Source organism: Anser brachyrhynchus (assembly GCF_964034855.1).
Source record: "Anser brachyrhynchus genome assembly, chromosome: 3".
In the NCBI taxonomy this organism is placed as follows: Eukaryota; Metazoa; Chordata; class Aves; order Anseriformes; family Anatidae; genus Anser; species Anser brachyrhynchus.
The window spans coordinates 41,757,141-41,775,082 of NC_137696.1; the positions used below are offsets into that span (position 1 = coordinate 41,757,141).

The following is a 17,942-nucleotide window of genomic DNA, read 5'->3' on the forward strand; positions in this document are numbered from 1 at the left end:
TCAAAGGTCATGGAAAAGATACCGCTGTTCACATAAGTAGACTGGAGTTCAGAGCTGTATGCAGACTCCTTTCTTGTTCAGGGGATACTCGGTAGGGAAACCAGTATCAATCTGGTCCAAAAATGTCGTTTTGGAGCCAACATAAGAGTTGGAGTGTGGTGCTCTCCAAGGAGTCCAGCTTTCTGCTCATCTGAGGGGAGACGAACCTCGCTCCTTTTAGACCCAGCCATCTGAGAGGAAATATAAATCCTTTGGCAGATGTTTTAAGCAGAAATATTCTTTTTGCCAAGGGAAGAGAGTCTGCTCCCACTGCTGTTTCAGGCTGTTGTGGCTACATTTAGGTGCCCAGCTACTAATGTTCCCCTTTCCAGATGTCCATCTTCCTTGGAACTGTCGTTAGAACTAATTACTAGTGTTAGGATTTTTCTTTTCAGATGGTGTCATTCATATACCATTCACTCTTCCATCTCTGCTGAATGATGAACAGAAATAAGAAAAGTCTTTCTCTTTATTTGCACTCCAAAATAATCATAAAGAAGATAGAATATGCTGAGAGAAATAGCAGCTTTTTTTAAAAAATAAGATTAGGTCAGACAAATTCCGAACCCTTTTTCCCAGAGTGATTCTGGAAGACTGTTTCGCACTTGTTTTTTTCTAAACAGATACTGAATGTGGTGGTTGCTTTATACTCCTTTTAAAGCACCTAATTACTCCATCTAAAGTTTCTGCATTTGATAGTTGACAGGAGAAATTAATTTTGTTTAAGGAATTTAAGCACATTGTTAATACACTGTCAGAGGACAGTGCATTACAGCCCAGAAATGTTACGAAAAATTGTCACTGTGCCCTAAAGGAAGCAGCCTGAGGGCTTTGTTACCTGTTTGGGATTCCTAAAAAGGTATTTCCACAAAGAATTATGATTTGATTCATTGTAAGACAAACCTTGAATTCTCTTTCAGTGAGGTTACTATAATAAGTTGTGTATAATACCTTGTGACATCCAGCTGCAAACACTGATTTGCAAATATATTGTTGGGTTAGAAGAGGCTGGGATTGCTTGAGGTGTGTGTCATCTTCCAGCTAAAGGGGGGCATTCTTTATTTGGAATATGCACTAGATATAGGTGGAAGTACCACAATGAGGGTGGTATTAGGAATAGAGTAGAGCAAGTGAGAACCTAATTTAAAAGACTATCATCACAATGTGTCCAACAAACAGTAAGTAAGCAGGAAGCCACTAACCGATTAAATTTAGGGAAAGGAGAACATGTTGAGCCCAAATATCCATTTTAGTTAATATCTGAATGAAGTTGATATTTATTCTAATAACCCAGAATATTAAAGGTTGGCATATAAATCAACTTATGAATATAGAAAGTACTAGATTATTATATAACTCAGAATAATTTGTATGTATTTAAGTGAATACTGTCCTATCTTTTTGGATTATTTAATTTCTTCAAAGACTAAACACTAAGGAAAAAAAAATAATTTTATTTTTTTATCATGAAGTCCTCTGACACCTATCAGTCAAAGAAAATGCGTGGTGAAAGGTTGTAACATATATCTGCAGCTTGAAATCAATAATAACATATATAGTTCCATTTAAGGAGAACATAGATTTGTAAACCTTGCAAAAGGTATTTATATGACAACAGAGCAGTGCAGTTGTTTTGACTGAATTTTTTTTAGAAGAGGTATGTAAAAATATGGAATTATTTATATTAAAATATAATCAATATATTAATTAGTCACACTAGTCAGAAGTCCACAATATATACTGTAAATGAGAGCTCAGTATTTCCAGATGTCTCTGAGTGGAGACTATACAAATGCAGTTCCTGTCAGGGGAGAGGACTGTTGGAATTACAGTAAAAACATTTCAGTGATTCTGGAAGGGCCAAGCCAACCAAAGAGCCATGAATGCAACATTCTCTCAAATATAACAACAACAACTGAGCTAAAAGTCCTTAATCTAACTCTCAAGAGTCTTCAACGATGTTCTGGGCATTATCAAAACCTCTTTGTAGGGTCAGCTTCAAGAAATACCCATTATACAAGTAAGATGAAAAAGATGAACTCTTCTTTAGAACGTCTTGCTATGAAACATACTACAATGATTCATATAGCTCTTATTTCCTATGTCACGTTGTTGAAGTGTGCCCCATCCCTGGAGGTGTTCAAGGCCAGGCTGGGTGGGGCCTTGGCCAACCTGATCTAGTGGGTGGCATCCCTGCCTATGGCAAGGGGTTGGAGTTAAATGATCTTTAAGGTCCCTTCCACCCCAAGCCATTCTATGATTCTATGAATTGTATCTTTCCCTCAAGTTGTCTTATTTAAATAAAGATGGCTTTCCTGTTAGCTGCCTCTAAACTTTTAGAAACTCTTTGCAAGCTAAATGTTATTTTTCAATGGTTGATCAATTGATCTATTGATTTAGGCCCCTGTGGCAAAGTCATCAGGTATCATGACTTCGTTCTAATTTCTTTTTGACAGTGCAGTTTTTCAAGTTTTGGGGCTTTGGCTGAGTTCGTAGAAAGCACTATAGACAGACAAAGGCAAAATCAGGCCCTTCAGTGCCTAAATCAATTCCAGTCATTAACTAATATCCTCCAAGGTCTATTAAAGAAAGAATGAGCTCATGTGAATAGCAAGGAAGTCTGTAACTTTTGAGATTGTAAAGCCACAGACTGCCTGCTTTGGAGTGAAAAATTGCTATCGTAAGCAGCGTGCCATATGAATTTCTTGCCAGTAATTTAATTAATATCATAACAATGCAGTAACTAAAACTGTAGCTATAAATTTTGCATTTGTGAACTTCATTTTTAGACATGAATAGGAACTTCTCATTGTGTAAAAGGCAGCAAGCTTGAAAAGGCTGAATTTACTCTAGCCATGTGAATTACAACAGAGGAATGCGTGAATTGTTGACCTATTGCAGGATCTCCTATTATTTTCCACAAGATTGCTCAGTAAATTGTATTACTCAGGCTGTTGATTACACAGCAGTGACTTGAACTGGAGAGTGTGGTAGAACAGTGAATCACAGCTTTGCACAAGATTTACCTGACCACAATCTTTAAGAAAAAAAAAATGCTGCTGCATCATATTGCTTTAGAAAAGATAGGCGACTGTCTTAGTGCTGACAAGTGTTGGTCATAAACTAAAGTTTCTACTCTTTCTTTGGCAATATCTAGACAACTAAATTTTACTTTCAAAATATGTCTGTATGTTAAAGTTGCAATATTCCCAAGCACAAAAAGAGCCATTCAGAGCTTAGAGAGATTTTGATGTGATTCCAGCTACTGCCTAGTAACACAGTAGTTTGAATCTATAGGCATTTGTTATAGGGAATAAAGATACTGTGAAGTTGGATTACTTAGTACGTTTCATTTCATTAATGAAGGTTGGGTTGCATGTTTAGAATATGAAGTGAGCTTCTTCTCCCAAACCCTCAAGTGAAAAAGAAGTTTTTAAAAAAGAGGGGTTGAGATACCATGCTTTTCAGAGGGGTGAAACATCCATGTGACTGAGAAAAATATTTTAGGAGAACAGTATCCCTGTTTTCTAAGCACTGAGTAAAGTCCTTAGTGGACTGTATTTACCAGGAGACAGAAAAATAAAGAAATTGCTAGTACTGTGAACTGTTTTGGAAAATTGGAAGTCCAATATAGATGATGAATCACCAAATAATATTGTTCTGGCAGGTCCCATAAACAGTTGCTTACATGTAAGTCAAGATGTGTAACTCTCTGTACAGGTTTGTAAACTAGGCTACGTCTCTTTGCTTTGAATTACTGTGGCTAATCACCACTGATTGCTGAGACACGTAAAAACTTGTGCTGCTGGCTCCTGTTGACTGCCATTATTACAATAGCTATTCAAAGAGTAGATAAAGTCTCTGAGAATAATTCATAGGCATTATAGTAGTTTCCATGGGACTATGTCATTTTATAGAACGTACTCTTCACACTCTGGGATATGGCCGTTTTCCTATTTTTCATGACAATGACTAAAATATCAGCCTTATTGAATCAGGATAATAGACAAGTAGAAAGGTACTGGCAGCAGCTTGTGTCAAGCACCCATTTTCTTTACAGAGCAGTTCTAACTGCTTCCTTTAAAGACTGGAAGAACTTCTGCCTTAAATTGGATAGTCAATAATAATTCTAATAATAATAATTCTAATAATAATAATAATTGAGTGGTCAGTGTGGATTTGTGCAGTGACATTGAACATTGAAGCAACAAGCTAGTGAGATAGGCAGTCAATTTTTATCAGCCCTCCAGGAACTCCTACTTTTACTTTCGAGATTTGTCAAATATTTTAAGGTATAGAGTAGATTAACAACTGTGTATTATCTTAATCATCTTGCATGTGTTTTTTCTAAATCCTAAACTCCCTGTGTTTCATATCCATTCATTCCAAAAACAGTATGCTCCAATAAATATTGTCATTTTACATTGCAGTTTACATTAAAAAAAAACTAATTACTAAAACTACCATTTTATCGAGTGATATATCATGCATTAAAATTTTAAATTGTTTTCAAATGAGTGTTCAAAATAAATATCTAACTTTGTGTCAGTATATATATCTTCAGATGGAATCAATAATTCAATGGGCACAAATTCTTCAGTCACTGAAGCATAAGCAGAACTTTGACACAGGAGTAACAGCACCTCTACTTAGTAAAGTCATCTGCAAAAATACTAACTTCAATGGGGTTTATGCGTGCATTGAAACTTAAGTGCACTCATGATTGTGGATCAGATTATGTGTGTGAATACCTAAATATTCTGAGAATTTCGGACCTACATGTCTCTTTTGAGCCACTAAACGTTCTCAGTGGCACCCTGCATGTCCACAAAGTGCGGTCTTAAGAAACAAAGCAGATTTGCCTTATAGTTGTCAGTTCAATTGTTAATAGAGCTAGGAATTGCCTTAACAAATGTGTGATGTCTTAGACAGTCTGAAATACCAAGTACACGGTTACTAGGGATTAGGCTGAACAGTATCCTTCCTCAGGTAACCAAATTACCCAGAGGGTTTTTTTGGACTAAAGCTGGAAATTACAATGGAATTGCAAACGTGCCAAGAATTTTTGGGTGGTCTGGCATAGGGCCCTATTTCTCTGATGGTAAACTGTAAATACTTTCCTTTCCTTTTCCTCCCTTCCTCCCATCCTCTGGCCTTTATGAGTTGATAAGTAGTGAACTTCCATTTATTGCTCTTCCCATGGTCCAATCTATTTTTATTTCAGCTTGTAACTTATGCAGCTCGGATGGGGATTTTTTAGTCAGCTCTAAGCTCCTGAAATCAGGAGGTTTAATGGCAGTGTTCTCACAAACATAAAATTTGGTCCTGTTGCTTATGGAATGAACTACGATTTCCATTGTAGACATAGGGGTCTTGGACCTGCAAAGTGCCAAACATCCTGCAGGGGCCTCAGTGGTGGGGACCTCTCAAAGCTAAACTGTGTGTCCCACAGGGGTTTTGTGAAACAGTACTGAGAAAGGACTATGAAAAGAACTGGGGTAGCCCTTGTGTGATCATGAGTCCTTTTTCAGCAAAAGAAGAAGTATATAGGGGTCACAGCTGAAAAATAAATATAGGAAATATTTTGGTCGGACAGCAGAATAATTAAAACTTAACTGAAATGACTACAGAATGTGTTAAATATATGTGCTTTTCATGTAAAGAGTCTCCAAGTCTGGGCTAGGAGCTATTGTGAAGTTTAGTGCATTAGCCCTATGTATCGTTTATATTCTCTTTAGATATCTTGCTTTCTTGCTAAGTAACCCAATATCCTTGTATGGTGCTTTTTGAGAGAAGAAATACTGTCTGTAGTGTTTTTCACTTAGATTTTTGTCACATAGAGTACATGCAAAACAGAAAAGCTTTAATAATAACTCTTGACCTGTGAGCGTCGTTGGTCTTGGAAAAAAAAAAAAGAGACTGATATTCAAGACTAATGTAAAGCTTTTAGTTTTTTTGGTGTCTTTTCTTATTACAGGAATTTTTACATATACACTCTAAAGGTTGTTCTGATGCCACACTTACACATTAAATCACCATAATCATCAGTTATATATAATGCTTACCAAATAGCTTCAGAGTGTGTCCATAATGACCCTGTTTCTACAGTACCCAGCATTTTCATGAATGAATTGGAAGTAATTGCAAAATCATTGCCAATAAAATTTGTGGATGACAAAGACTGAGAGAATAATAAACATTTATGAGGACAGGTAAATCATACAGAGTAACTGGAATTGCTTAGTAAATTAGACCTGTTGAAATAAAATACACCACCACTGTAAAGGTAGAACACGTTCCACATCTGAAATGGAGATCTGCAACTGTGATTTATTTCACCAAACTTCAGACAGCTGCAGTGTAAACATCAGCATCTGAGCTAGTTACTCTAGCCTTCTTTTATGGATAAAATGGAGAAAAAAAGGACACTCTTTAACTGCTATTCATCTAATGTGTTTTTGAAGTTTGTTTTAGAATAATACTGCTTTCACCATGAGAGTGCCTCTAAACTGAAGGCTAGTCCAAATGTGTGCCTTTGGTCTGATGAATCTCGGTACGGGTATCTGAACAGAAATGAAAAATGTTGTGTTTTTCTCTGGCAAAGAAGGCTAATGTGATCATTGAGTCTACAAGCAGGGGAGTCAATAGGAGGAGGGATGTGATTTTACTGCCTCTGTAACATAAAAAATACAGATGCAGTAGTCTTCAAAAATGCTGTTTAAAAATGTGTGTGTCCAAAAATAAATCACAGAAATGAACAGAAGTGGGTTGCAGTGGATAAGAGTGGAGTCTGAGTCTGAAAGTAATGCAATTTTTTTATGTGTGCAGAACTGTGAGTCTGACATATTGGACTTGCAACTGGAAGAGGCAGAGAACTCTTTCCTCCTCTGTAACCTTATACTTTAAAACTTTATTAACTTCAAGGTGTTTATGGGATAAATTTGTCTGAGTCCCATTTAATTTTGTTAGATTAAACTGGATTTGTTTATCTTAATTTTCTCTTTATTAAAAGCATTCTATTGCAATAAATTTTCCACAGTTGTTCTTGATGTCTTATTTTAAGTTTCCAAGGAAACACTATAATGTTGTAGTTAAGTTAGATAATGTTAAGGAAATTATATTCATACAACTATCTGAAGGTACTTGTTTTTTTCCACTGATTGTACACAGGGTTTAGAGGAACTCTCATCTTGATTTGATTGCCTAAGTAGTGTGCTTAAACGTAAATGGTGTGAATGACTTAAATATTCCAGTACAATTTAGAACATTACTAGCCTGTGTAGTTCTTTTGCCATTCCAGACACCAAAGTCAGTAATCCATGAAGATAAGTGCTATATGAACAGCCGATATCAATTACATGAGGTAATGCAGTCTGTCTCACAATGTACTGCACAACTGCAATATGGCATGCATGTGATGTGTCTTGTTTACGTTCAGAATTCAAAAATAAGAAGTACAAACTGAGTTTGTTCAGAGGCAGGGTTCACCCCTTCCTAGTAGCCTTACACAGAATGTAACACTGCTTTTCTTCTGCAGACAGGTTAGCCTTGGAATCGCAATTGTCACCCTCTTCACAGCTGTATGGCAGAGCTGAGCTGTATGCTCAGCTTTTGAGGAGGATAACCTTGTGCAGGCTGGACAGGATAGCTGAACTGGCACTTATGAAGCTGGTCTTATTATTTTCATGGGGCAGGGCAGGGGAACATTCGAATCTTTAGAAGTCACAGGTGAATCTGGGTCACAACAGTTCATTAGTCCAGGGCTCTGTGTACTGCCCATTTCATATACACATAGTTCATAACATGGTCATTTTCAAGACTGAAAGTGAGGGAAAAAAACCAAAGCTTTAGGATTCAATAAACCACAGCCTTTGTGAGATCTGCAACAGGATCTGCAATATCTTCTCAATTAATGCTTTCCTCTGGCCACCATGTATAAAATAGTGAGTTACTGAGTTACTAGAAGCACGCTTTCAGTGGTTGCTGCAAAATTAAATAGAATTAGAAACAGAAAATTGTTATTTATGCTTTCAGAGCATAATGTATTAGAGATCTATTTTGAAATGTCATGCCATTTTTTAAATGTCTGAACTCTTCTGACACCTTCTTCAATCAAAACCTAAGAAAAACTCTTTTAATTTGAACCCATTGGGTTGGTCAAAATTGTTCTTCCAGGTGCACATCTGTACTTGCCACTGAAATTTTTAGAAATTAAGCAAATCATAAAGTTGTGGTCAACACTTTATTGTGAAATGTTCACATATTTCAGGTATCCATAGCTTTTAAGCTGTTAAAATATTAAATTCCAAAACACTTCCTTTTTAAAAATATTTTTAAAGCTTCCACAAAAAGAGAGCAGGAACAGAATTACATGGTGCTGCCTCACAGGATTATCATTATATAGTCATAGATTTTGTGGCCAGAAGGAACCATTATCATCATTTAGTGTGATTTTTGTCTTGCAAAAATATACCCAATAATATTTCATATTAAATCCATAATTTTTGTTTGAACTGTAGTTATAGGCTTTTACTATTGTGAAACTGACATTCACTGGTGTTTACATTGCACACGTGTATTTCATTTGTGTGTTTAGAAGAGAAGATCCTGGCCATGGAAGACTTTAGACCTTACATAGCTTTGCTCATTTCTACCTGAATGGGACTAGGCAACTGAACACCAGCTGTCCTTGGACCTACTTCTTCTAGAGAAAGGATGGGAAGGAGAAAGAGAGATGTAGGAGTTACTTATTGTGTGGAGTTTCATTTCACCACTTCTCCCTTACAGACGGAGGCAGGGAGAGTTTCATGGTTTCTCTCCATGGCAAATTTCTGGTTTGTTTCTCTACCTCTATCTGTGACAAGGAGAAAGAAGAACCTTGTAGAGAGGAGAGAAAATCCATTTCCTATTTCTATGCTGTAGCCTAAGTATGAAAGGAGGACTAGCTCTTAATCAACCCTTTCATTGTAAAGAGACTCAGAGATGAAAAACATCTCTGAAGAGCAATGGTGGGGCTGCAGGAGCACATTTGTGCAGAAGAGACAATGATGCTGATTCATTGGCTATGCTTGCTTTGGTGAGAAGACATGTCTTCTCCCTGAGGGTGTCCACATGGGAATGTTTTAACAGTCAGCATTTTAAATATTGGGATAGCAAATATCAGTGACTGCTAATGTTTGGTGCAAAAGCAGTAGTGCTTGAAATGAATAGGTAGGGTAAACTTTTAAGAAGTATGAGAAATGGAGAAATAGTCAGGGAAAGAAGAGTGGAGTAAACAGGAAGGAATGAGAATCATTTATCTGTACTTTGAAGATTTTGCTTCCTTCTAAGGAGAGGTCAGTTAAGGATGGGATGTGTTCAGGACACCAGAATACCAAAACGGATAGGGAAAGAGCTAGTTCTTACAAACAATGTGGAAGCAAAGGAATAGGAGGGAATGGAAGAGGTGAATCATTTTCAAAAGCTTATTTCTGTGGTGACTGATATATCTAACTGCTTCAGGAGATGCTGCTTTTATCATAAATCTTCCTATCACTTAATGCCAGAACTGTAGAACTTTTAAAGTTTGATCACCATGCAAATAGATTATATTCTTCATCTGATATACTCTAGTTTTCTTATTTCACTCTTTTGTTGTTATTGTTTCATTTTTATAAGTGTCACCAATGGAACCTAAACTGTGGAAAACCGCGTAGTATTTAAAGCAAGTATTGACATGTAGTGATGTCTTGTGTATCACAGACTATTTTCATGAGCATTTTCAGAACGTGTTGGACAGAGCTGCTCGTGTGTTTTCTCAGGCTCCTGAAATACATATCATAATGAGTATCTACAAATTTAAAAGTCAAGAGGATAATTGGATAAGAAAGCTGGATACACGCTGAAAGAAAAATAACAACCAATGTTATTTTCATCTAGAAGCTGTAGAAATTATGATATTCAAGCAAATATTTAAATATTAATATTTTTCTTGAATCCTTTATGCAGTTAAACCATTGTCACATTTAAGAAAGGAAAAATGGTTCTTTAGGGTAGTAGAATTTTCCTGTACAGAATATTTTTTCATCTGCCCATTCTGAAGAGTCAAGTAGATTTTAAGGGTGGAATTTTGTCTGGTCCAATTTTGTAGGTGAGCCTTTGTGTTTAATGCACCCAAACTACATTCAAAAAGATGTGAAAGGCACACAGCACCCTCCTATTGGTAGGTGTCAGATGGGAAGAGTTTAGGTTATAGTTTATTTTACTAGAAGAACCAAATATAACTGGAAATTGGTTTGCCTAAAGGTTTTAGAAGCACTGCTCTATGCAGTCTGGGATAGTTAATCCAAGGTATAGGTAATTAATGCAGATTTTCAGAAAGCGTCAGTATTAAGATGACAAATTCCCAGCCGTGTTTCATCAGGAAAGCTGTAGAAGCACCTGTTGCAGTACTGGAAGAATGAAGAGAGGGAATTGAAATGTTACTATTACATTTTAACTCACCTTTTAATAGACAAATTTCCCCAGCAAATGCTTGGAGGAAGTAGAAAACAGGTGCTGGAATCATCTTCTGTCTGCAATAATTTGCTCAGAATAAGTCACAGCATCAATTTTGTCTTTCTCTGTGCCTTAGATTGTGGATTCAGCTAGCACATCCTGTGATACTTCTGCCTCCAATGGATTGTACCTATGTTATTAAGAGAGTCACGGGGTTATGCTCTTACTGTGGAAAAGCGTGTATTGCAGCTGTCTTTTCTGCTCTTCCCATGAGCCTTCAACACTTCTACTCTCAGTTTTCTCCAGCACACCTCAGTGTGTGAAAAGAATTGTAAAGCATGCCATCATAAGTTTGTCATGCATTTCTGTGACTAGGTTATTAATAAGTCTAATTATTTTTTTTAGTCTAAGACAAATATTTTCTTGTTTTGTAGAACAGATTCTTCAGTTTAGTGTTGATGTTAGAAATAAGGAAATTAATTAGGCACAGCATTGCTAACTCTTTCCTCTTATTCAAAAGCCTCTTTCTTTTCTTCAGCTAGGGTCTCCTTTTCTACAGATGACAAAAACTTGTTTTCCTTTATTGTTGGCAGCTCTGCACACCTGGGGGTTTGACTGGGAACGTGTTCTGAAAAGAGGTGCTTTCAATGGGTGTTGGTCTGTGGAAAGCTAAATCTCAATAGCTGTTACTGCCACGCTCTTAGATTAAATTAAACAGTTTGGCATAACTATTAATCACTTCAATTATTTCCATAATTCCAACTCCAAGGCAGCTTTGTATTTTTAGCTGGCTTAGTCATACCACGTGGCCATGACTTTCAAAGCATTGTCCAAAGGAGAGAAACAAGTTACTTGGATAAAGCTTATTAGGCTGGGAGGCAGAAGTGTGCTCAGTGACAAGCCTTCCTGGTGGTTTTGCAGCCCCTGCTCAGCTACCTGTTTAGGAGCAGCCACTGCACCTTGAACAAGAATGTTTAGGAGAGGACAGAACCTCTCTGGCATATGAAAACCTGATGGAGAACAGTGTAAAAGGGTGAGCTGACCAGGCCTTTGCTTGTTGTTATGTAAGTCAGTCCCCAAAATACCTCATTTTGAAAACAGAAAACATATCATTGAAACCCGGGACTGAAATCATTCCCAGAGCTGGGCATGATGCCCAGCTCCTTCCATCCTTAAGTCTCTTACAAAAGGGATAAAGACCATGACTCCTGAGGGGGTTTTGAGGTTATTTGTCCATCTGACACTCCCTATCCTTTACCTAGACGTGAAGCCAGTGATGATTTAACCGTATGCACTAGTGCAAAGGTTAGAGGAAACCCCAAACTTGGACTGCTTGGTATTGTTAATGAAATTCTAGAAGACAAGGAAAAGCAACTCAAAAGAGTTATGTTAATGGACACTGTAACCTGATTTCATCCATCAGTCCCACTGTGAGCAAAGTGAGTCCTAATGGTGCTTCACATCAGTCATTGGCTTGTAACTTGTCGAGTAGGTTTTTTTCTTTCAATTACAAATCAGTCCCAATTTCCCTATTTCTGAGTTTTTAGTTGTAAGGCTTACTGTGTGCTACAAAAAGACTGAGAATTGTACTTGGGCTTAAAAGAATTTTTCTTTTTCACAAAGCTCCTTAAACCTAAAATTTCACAGAAGTCATTATTAATATCTAACAGGCCAGATTTATGTTTCAGATCTATCAGCGAGCAGCACTTGATCTACAAAGGTGTTTTAGAATTGGATTGTTGCAGGTTAGCAGGCTGAATTCAGAAATTGATGTACTCCCACAAAAACTGGGAGAGGTTATGCTGAAGCTGACAGATTTGGTGTCAGTCTCTTGCAAAGCTGTAATAGGGCTGGGTATGTCCATTAATTGTGCTGATAAAATGTCTACAACATAAGCTTGTTTCTCCTGACATTCACCTTATGTCTTTTGGTGGTAAATTCAGCTATGCATAAAATTATTTCCAGGTGAACTTTTTGATTGGAGAACTAATTGTGTGGGAAGTGCATGCACCAACTGTAGTGGGTTCAGGCTGCCCTCCTTGTAATCTGTATCCTACAGATAAGTGGGGCAGCTGATACCAATCTTGATTTAATCATCCCAGGAATGCACAGAGGTCTGCTGTTTCATGGAGCAGATGGAAAGACAAAACTGCAAATTAAATGTGAAAGTGAGTGCTGATTCTCACTGTAAATATTTCCTGATTTGAATTTATGGTAAATAAGGAGCAGTAGAGTAAGAAAATTATGCTGTTCCAGACAGATAGAGCTTACAAGCTTTTTAATAGAGGTAGTGCTGTGATATACACAGTGAGCATCTGTTGGCTATAGAGTGGTTGGTTAGATTCAAACACACTTTCTCTGTTAATCTCCAGGCCTCCATCCCTGTTGAAGAGATCTTTGAGAACTGTATTTAAAGTATTTCTGAAAGAATTTGCACTTACAACAGTCTTTTGAGAGTAGCAGAGCCTTTTGTAAGGAGAGAGATAATGAACTGCAGTGTCTTAAAGGCCAGATTTTTAAAGGTATTTAAGTGCTTGCAGCAATGGAAATTGAATATCTAGATGCTTTTGGAAGTCCCTCAAGATGCTTAGCTGTGTCTGTAGATGCTTTAATAAATTTGTTCCAAGTGGTTTGCCTAAGGTGCAGTTAGTCCCTGCTAGAGAGCTGGAAAGAGAAACTATTTCCCTTACTGCTGTAACCATTAATCATTTTTGCCTTGTTTATTATGACAAAGTGATAGGACAATATAACTGTTGTAATAGGGAAGAAATAACAATGAATTATAAAATAAAACCAAAGTTCAGCTTTTTCTGAGTAGCAGACATTTCCCGTAAGCTCATGCTTACAACTGTAATGAGTGAAGGTAGGTTCCCTCTGCTTGTAAAGTCTCTATAATCAGCACAAAATTATATGTGAAACCCTTTCTACATTGCAATTAAGGGTCTGTGAAATATTAGGTAGCAGTTCTTTGAGGGAATTTGATCTTATTCATGCATTTTTGATAGTAAAATTCACATGCCACTGGTTATCTTTTCCAAATGATCGTAGTTCTTGTTATAAAATCTAGTATCTGGTTGGAGTATTTAATATTTCCATGTCTGTATTCATTTTCCTTGATATCTTCTCATTTATTTTCAAATACAGGGTGAGTATGAACATCAAGTGAAATTAATTTTTGTGCATTCCCAAAAAATAGTGATAAAATCCCCACAACTCGCTTCTGTCAGTGAGATCTTTTAAGATAGTTTTTCATCATTACTGCATACTCTCAGTTTTACTGTCTTTCTAATCAAATGCTTTTGTTCCCTTTAACCAGGATGCTGAGAAATTGGCAGGTGAAGAGTGTGCCTGGAAAGAAGTCAAAGATGCTGTAAATGAAGTGAGATATCCGAAATCAAAAGAAGGTATCCTTTCAGTGACAGGCAACAGACTGTCATTCAGTTGTGAGCAGAATCCAGACAGCCCTTTAGTAAAGCAGTTCATCTTTTGCGATTTTTTTCCTAAAAGTTTCCATTCTTGTGTTGTTTTAAAAATAATTGTAATTCATTGTTTGGATTTGATGATCTTAGAGGAGGTCTTTTCAAACCTAAATGATTCTATGATTCTATTTGATGTGAGTACATTTAAAACATGTAATATTCCTAATTGTGATATTAGAGCCTCTGATTACTTGGACTGAACTGCTTCGTGGTAAGGCATAGCAGGTACCTGGGATGAAGAAGCAATATTTTGGCTCAGTTTTAGACTTCTGCCATCGCAGTATACCACTTCGTATAAATCCACTTCGAAATTTCAGCACTTCAAGCTGAAATGCTGTTAAATTCTTTGTCCCGTTAGTTCCTTTATGAACAATCTAGGTTCTCACTCCTTGCACAGCATTGGCAATAACTAGGGCATAATTACAGTCAGGGTAACTGCAAGCATTATGGAATCACTGTAAGTTATAATAATATATAACAATAATTGATAATTAAGCAAATCGAATGGGATAATCTTGCACTAATAAACAGGAATGGAGCCTAATGGCCATCATGTAGACATTCAATCCAATTAAAACACTACTAAACATCAACAACTGAAAAAAAAGACAAGTATAAGAGAAGTGGAGATTTTTACTGTAAGAGCATGGCCACATTGATCCATCTCTTGTCTTCATCTGTTGAGTGATATTTCACTGACCATGAATTTCATCATATTGTAGCAAGATGCCTTACTGTTTTCCAAAACCTAGGCTGTATCTGGAGCTAGAGAAAATGAAATCTTCCAGTATTCCTTTTCAGCAGCATAAAAAAACAAGTTTGCATAATGATATTCCAGACTGGAAACCTGTAATCACGTTTTTTTCTGTAACAAAAGTAATAATAATTAAAAAAACCCCTTACTTTCTAACCCAGACAGATTCAGTTTGTTAGCAAAAGCACTGTTGTTAAGGAAAATACTTATCTAACTTTAACACTCATATAGTTTGTAGTCTGGTTTAAAGTCCTTTGTAGTCACTAGCTTGAAATGTGCAATACTGAATCTTCAGGCATTCAGCTGTAGTTCAGGGCCCATGTTTTAACCTGAATATTAAATTGTAAATATGCAATATACAGCTGCAATCATGTTGGTACCAAATGTATGGAGCCAAAATACTCATGCAATTTAATGTCCCTATATTTAAATGCAGGAGAAATTGCACCTACTGAATTTTGCTAGGATCTTTAATTAAGTTTGCTAATTTCACTGATATTTAAAAATGAATCAAATGCACTGTAGTAGAAGGTATTGGGACTGATTGAAGAAAATGTCACTGCTGTCTATTCAGCTTCTGTTCTCAGATTTAGGCAATTTGAAATGTGACATCTTTTCCTTCAATTGCAGCACAGTGCTGTACCAGTGCTAATTGTCATGAATTGGTGAATGTAGTACCTGAGGAGGGGGCTTGACATTTGCCCATTTGCCAAGAATGAACAGAAACCTTCCTTGCTTACTGAGACACATACTCAGTAGTTTCTGAAAATGTGTTTTTCTAGCAAATTAAATGAGTAGCGTGCACAGTTTAGAAAGTTAGTGACTCCCAAAATCTGATCTACTGACTGTAACTGATACAGTGCTGTAATGCTAAATCTGCAGTTAAGAGAACTTGAAACATTATGTGTGTGCAGACTGTCGCAGAACCAAATTCTAGTTTAAGCATAAAAATTGAGATGCTAAAGCCAAGTGTGAGGGGATTATTGTGCGCTACACAACAGCAGCAGAGCTGCTTGAAGGCTGCACCTCTAGTCTTGGGACTAGATGTAGGACAGCCAGCTTCACTTTTGTCCTGTTGCAGCTGATAGTGAGTTCTCTAGTTTGCAGTTTGTGTACATGGAAGTTTGGTCCCAACAGGTTTTGCTATTAGATGCTAGTGAATGAACAAAGTAACATAATGTAAATAAAAGCGGAGTACTACTATGCATCAGCTAAAATGGTAATCTTTAGTGCTGTAGTCAGTGCTTCATACTTACTACAAAAATTGTATCAGATGGAAATGCTATCCATCATTCTTCTGTTTGTCTGTCCTTAATCAGTTGTAAAGAATACATGGATGTTTGCCAGAGATATAGAGGTTAAGGTGCAATTTTATAATAACACATTCCTTCCCTTGTATGGTTCTTTCAATCCAAGGGCATGAGAGCAGTTCACAAATAATTAGTTTAGCCTTGTAACAACCATGCTATAAATTCTGGCCCAGCCGCAGAGTGGTCACATTCTTAAATTTAAGTATGTAAATATTCCTGTGTTCAGGAAGGACTAATTACTTCATTACAGGGTTATCATTGCACACTTAAATCCATTGCTGCATTGGGGTGAATAACGTTTTCAGTAATGTCATGAAGATAATTGCTGAACGTCCTTGAGTTGATTGTATAGAAAGGACCATGAGAGAAGCAGTGTTATTACGTCTCTTACTATAATTCTTCTGTTGCTTGCTTGATTCGTTCTTACTGGTGTGTATGGTAACATTTTTAGTGTTTAAACTGCTTGGTTAAACTGTTAAACTGTTTAAACTGATTACCTATTTAAATCTGGAAATATTAGTGTTCGTCTTAGCTGTGGTCAGCAAGAGGAGAAGCTGGTCTGTAGAGAGGCTAAACCAGTTTAACATGTAATGAAAATAAGTGGTTTGTGATCAGGAACATCCAACTGAAGTGAATGCAAGCCCCAGCTTATTCTCTGCCAAACACAAAAAACTTATAGCATTGGATGTAAAAATCATCTTTACTGCCAAGATCCTTAAACCTGAACTACAGTCAGACATCATAACTGTGATGCTTTTCTTTGCTATTTGTGAAGCTTGCATCAATACATGGGGAAAAAAAAAAAACAGACAACAACAACAAAAAACACAGTGCTCTTTACAACCGTTTCAAGGAGAAAGAAAATTAATTAATTGCAAGAAAGGTCCTAATTTATGATAATTAAAAAAAAATCTTGGGCAGCTTGAAAGTATGTGTCATTATTTTAGTACATAGAAAAATAAATTTCTTTTTTTAGCTGCTGAAACATTTTGTGAAGACACATTTCCATGGGTTCTTGCTGTTGGGTGTAAGATTTTGAGAAGTATCTTAAGTAAATAATAATTTTTCAGAAGCTAAAAAAATGTAACATTTTTAGTTTGTTAGATATTAAAATATCCTTTCATTTTGTCTTTTTTCTTTTACCTCTTATTCTTGAAATACTGCCTTTAGCAGTTATTCTGCTAAGTATAAACAAAGCATAGTTACCTAAGCTTTCCACTTATGAGTTCAAGTATGTTTTCAAGAATTGAAGCAGTCTGGAGTGATGGCAGCTTTTTTAATCTTAATGCCCTGTAGCTCCCACTCCTTCCCAACAACATTTAGGATTTGTATTTTTGTTTGGTTAAAGATATTTCTTTAACTAAGGCCAATAACAGAGTGGGAGCAGGTTCTGGCAAGATGTCAGAGTCTCTTGAGCAGCGACACGGGTCCTCTTCCAGACACAAATATCTACCAGCTGAAAATGCTCGACTGCGCCATGGATGCCTGCATCAACCTTGAAGCCTGGGAACAAGCTTTGTGTTATGGCAGCAGGACTCTAGGACCATACAGGTAAGAGATGCAGTGGGTTCAACTGTTTTCAAAGATGGGCATGTGTATCAGGGGGCGTCTAATTGCATGCAAATAGGGTTTTTCTGAGTCTGATGGCCTTTCTTTGGTACGTAAGGATGCTGTAGAAGATCCCTTGAAATTGATTGGAGCTTGGATCTGTAATGTAACTTTGGTCATTTACTGGAGATAGGGCAGGTGTTTCCTGCTTTGGTCTGTTTGCCCTGTTTTAAAAGCTCTGTGATGCAAGTCTTTGGATTCTGGATATTTAATTTGTAACTAAATGTAAACCTGTGCTGAATCTTCATATATAATGTCATGGATATAATGTCATTC

The 17,942-nt window shown here is 36.8% G+C and overlaps 1 protein-coding gene across 6 annotated transcripts in view; it reads left to right on the forward strand.

Annotated features, from left to right (window-relative positions):
- SMYD3 (SET and MYND domain containing 3) overlaps window positions 1-17,942 on the forward strand; it is a 377,644-nt gene that overhangs the window by 310,895 nt on the left and 48,807 nt on the right. For all 6 annotated transcript variants that reach the window (XR_013949131.1, XM_080586731.1, XM_080586735.1 and 3 more), the window contains exons 9-10: window positions 13,832-13,919; window positions 17,435-17,609. Coding sequence is in view for 5 of the 6 variants with exons in the window: in XM_080586731.1 (XP_080442857.1) it covers window positions 13,832-13,919; window positions 17,435-17,609 (263 nt within the window). In the remaining variant the exon portion in view is untranslated. The remainder of the gene's footprint in view (window positions 1-13,831; window positions 13,920-17,434; window positions 17,610-17,942) is intronic.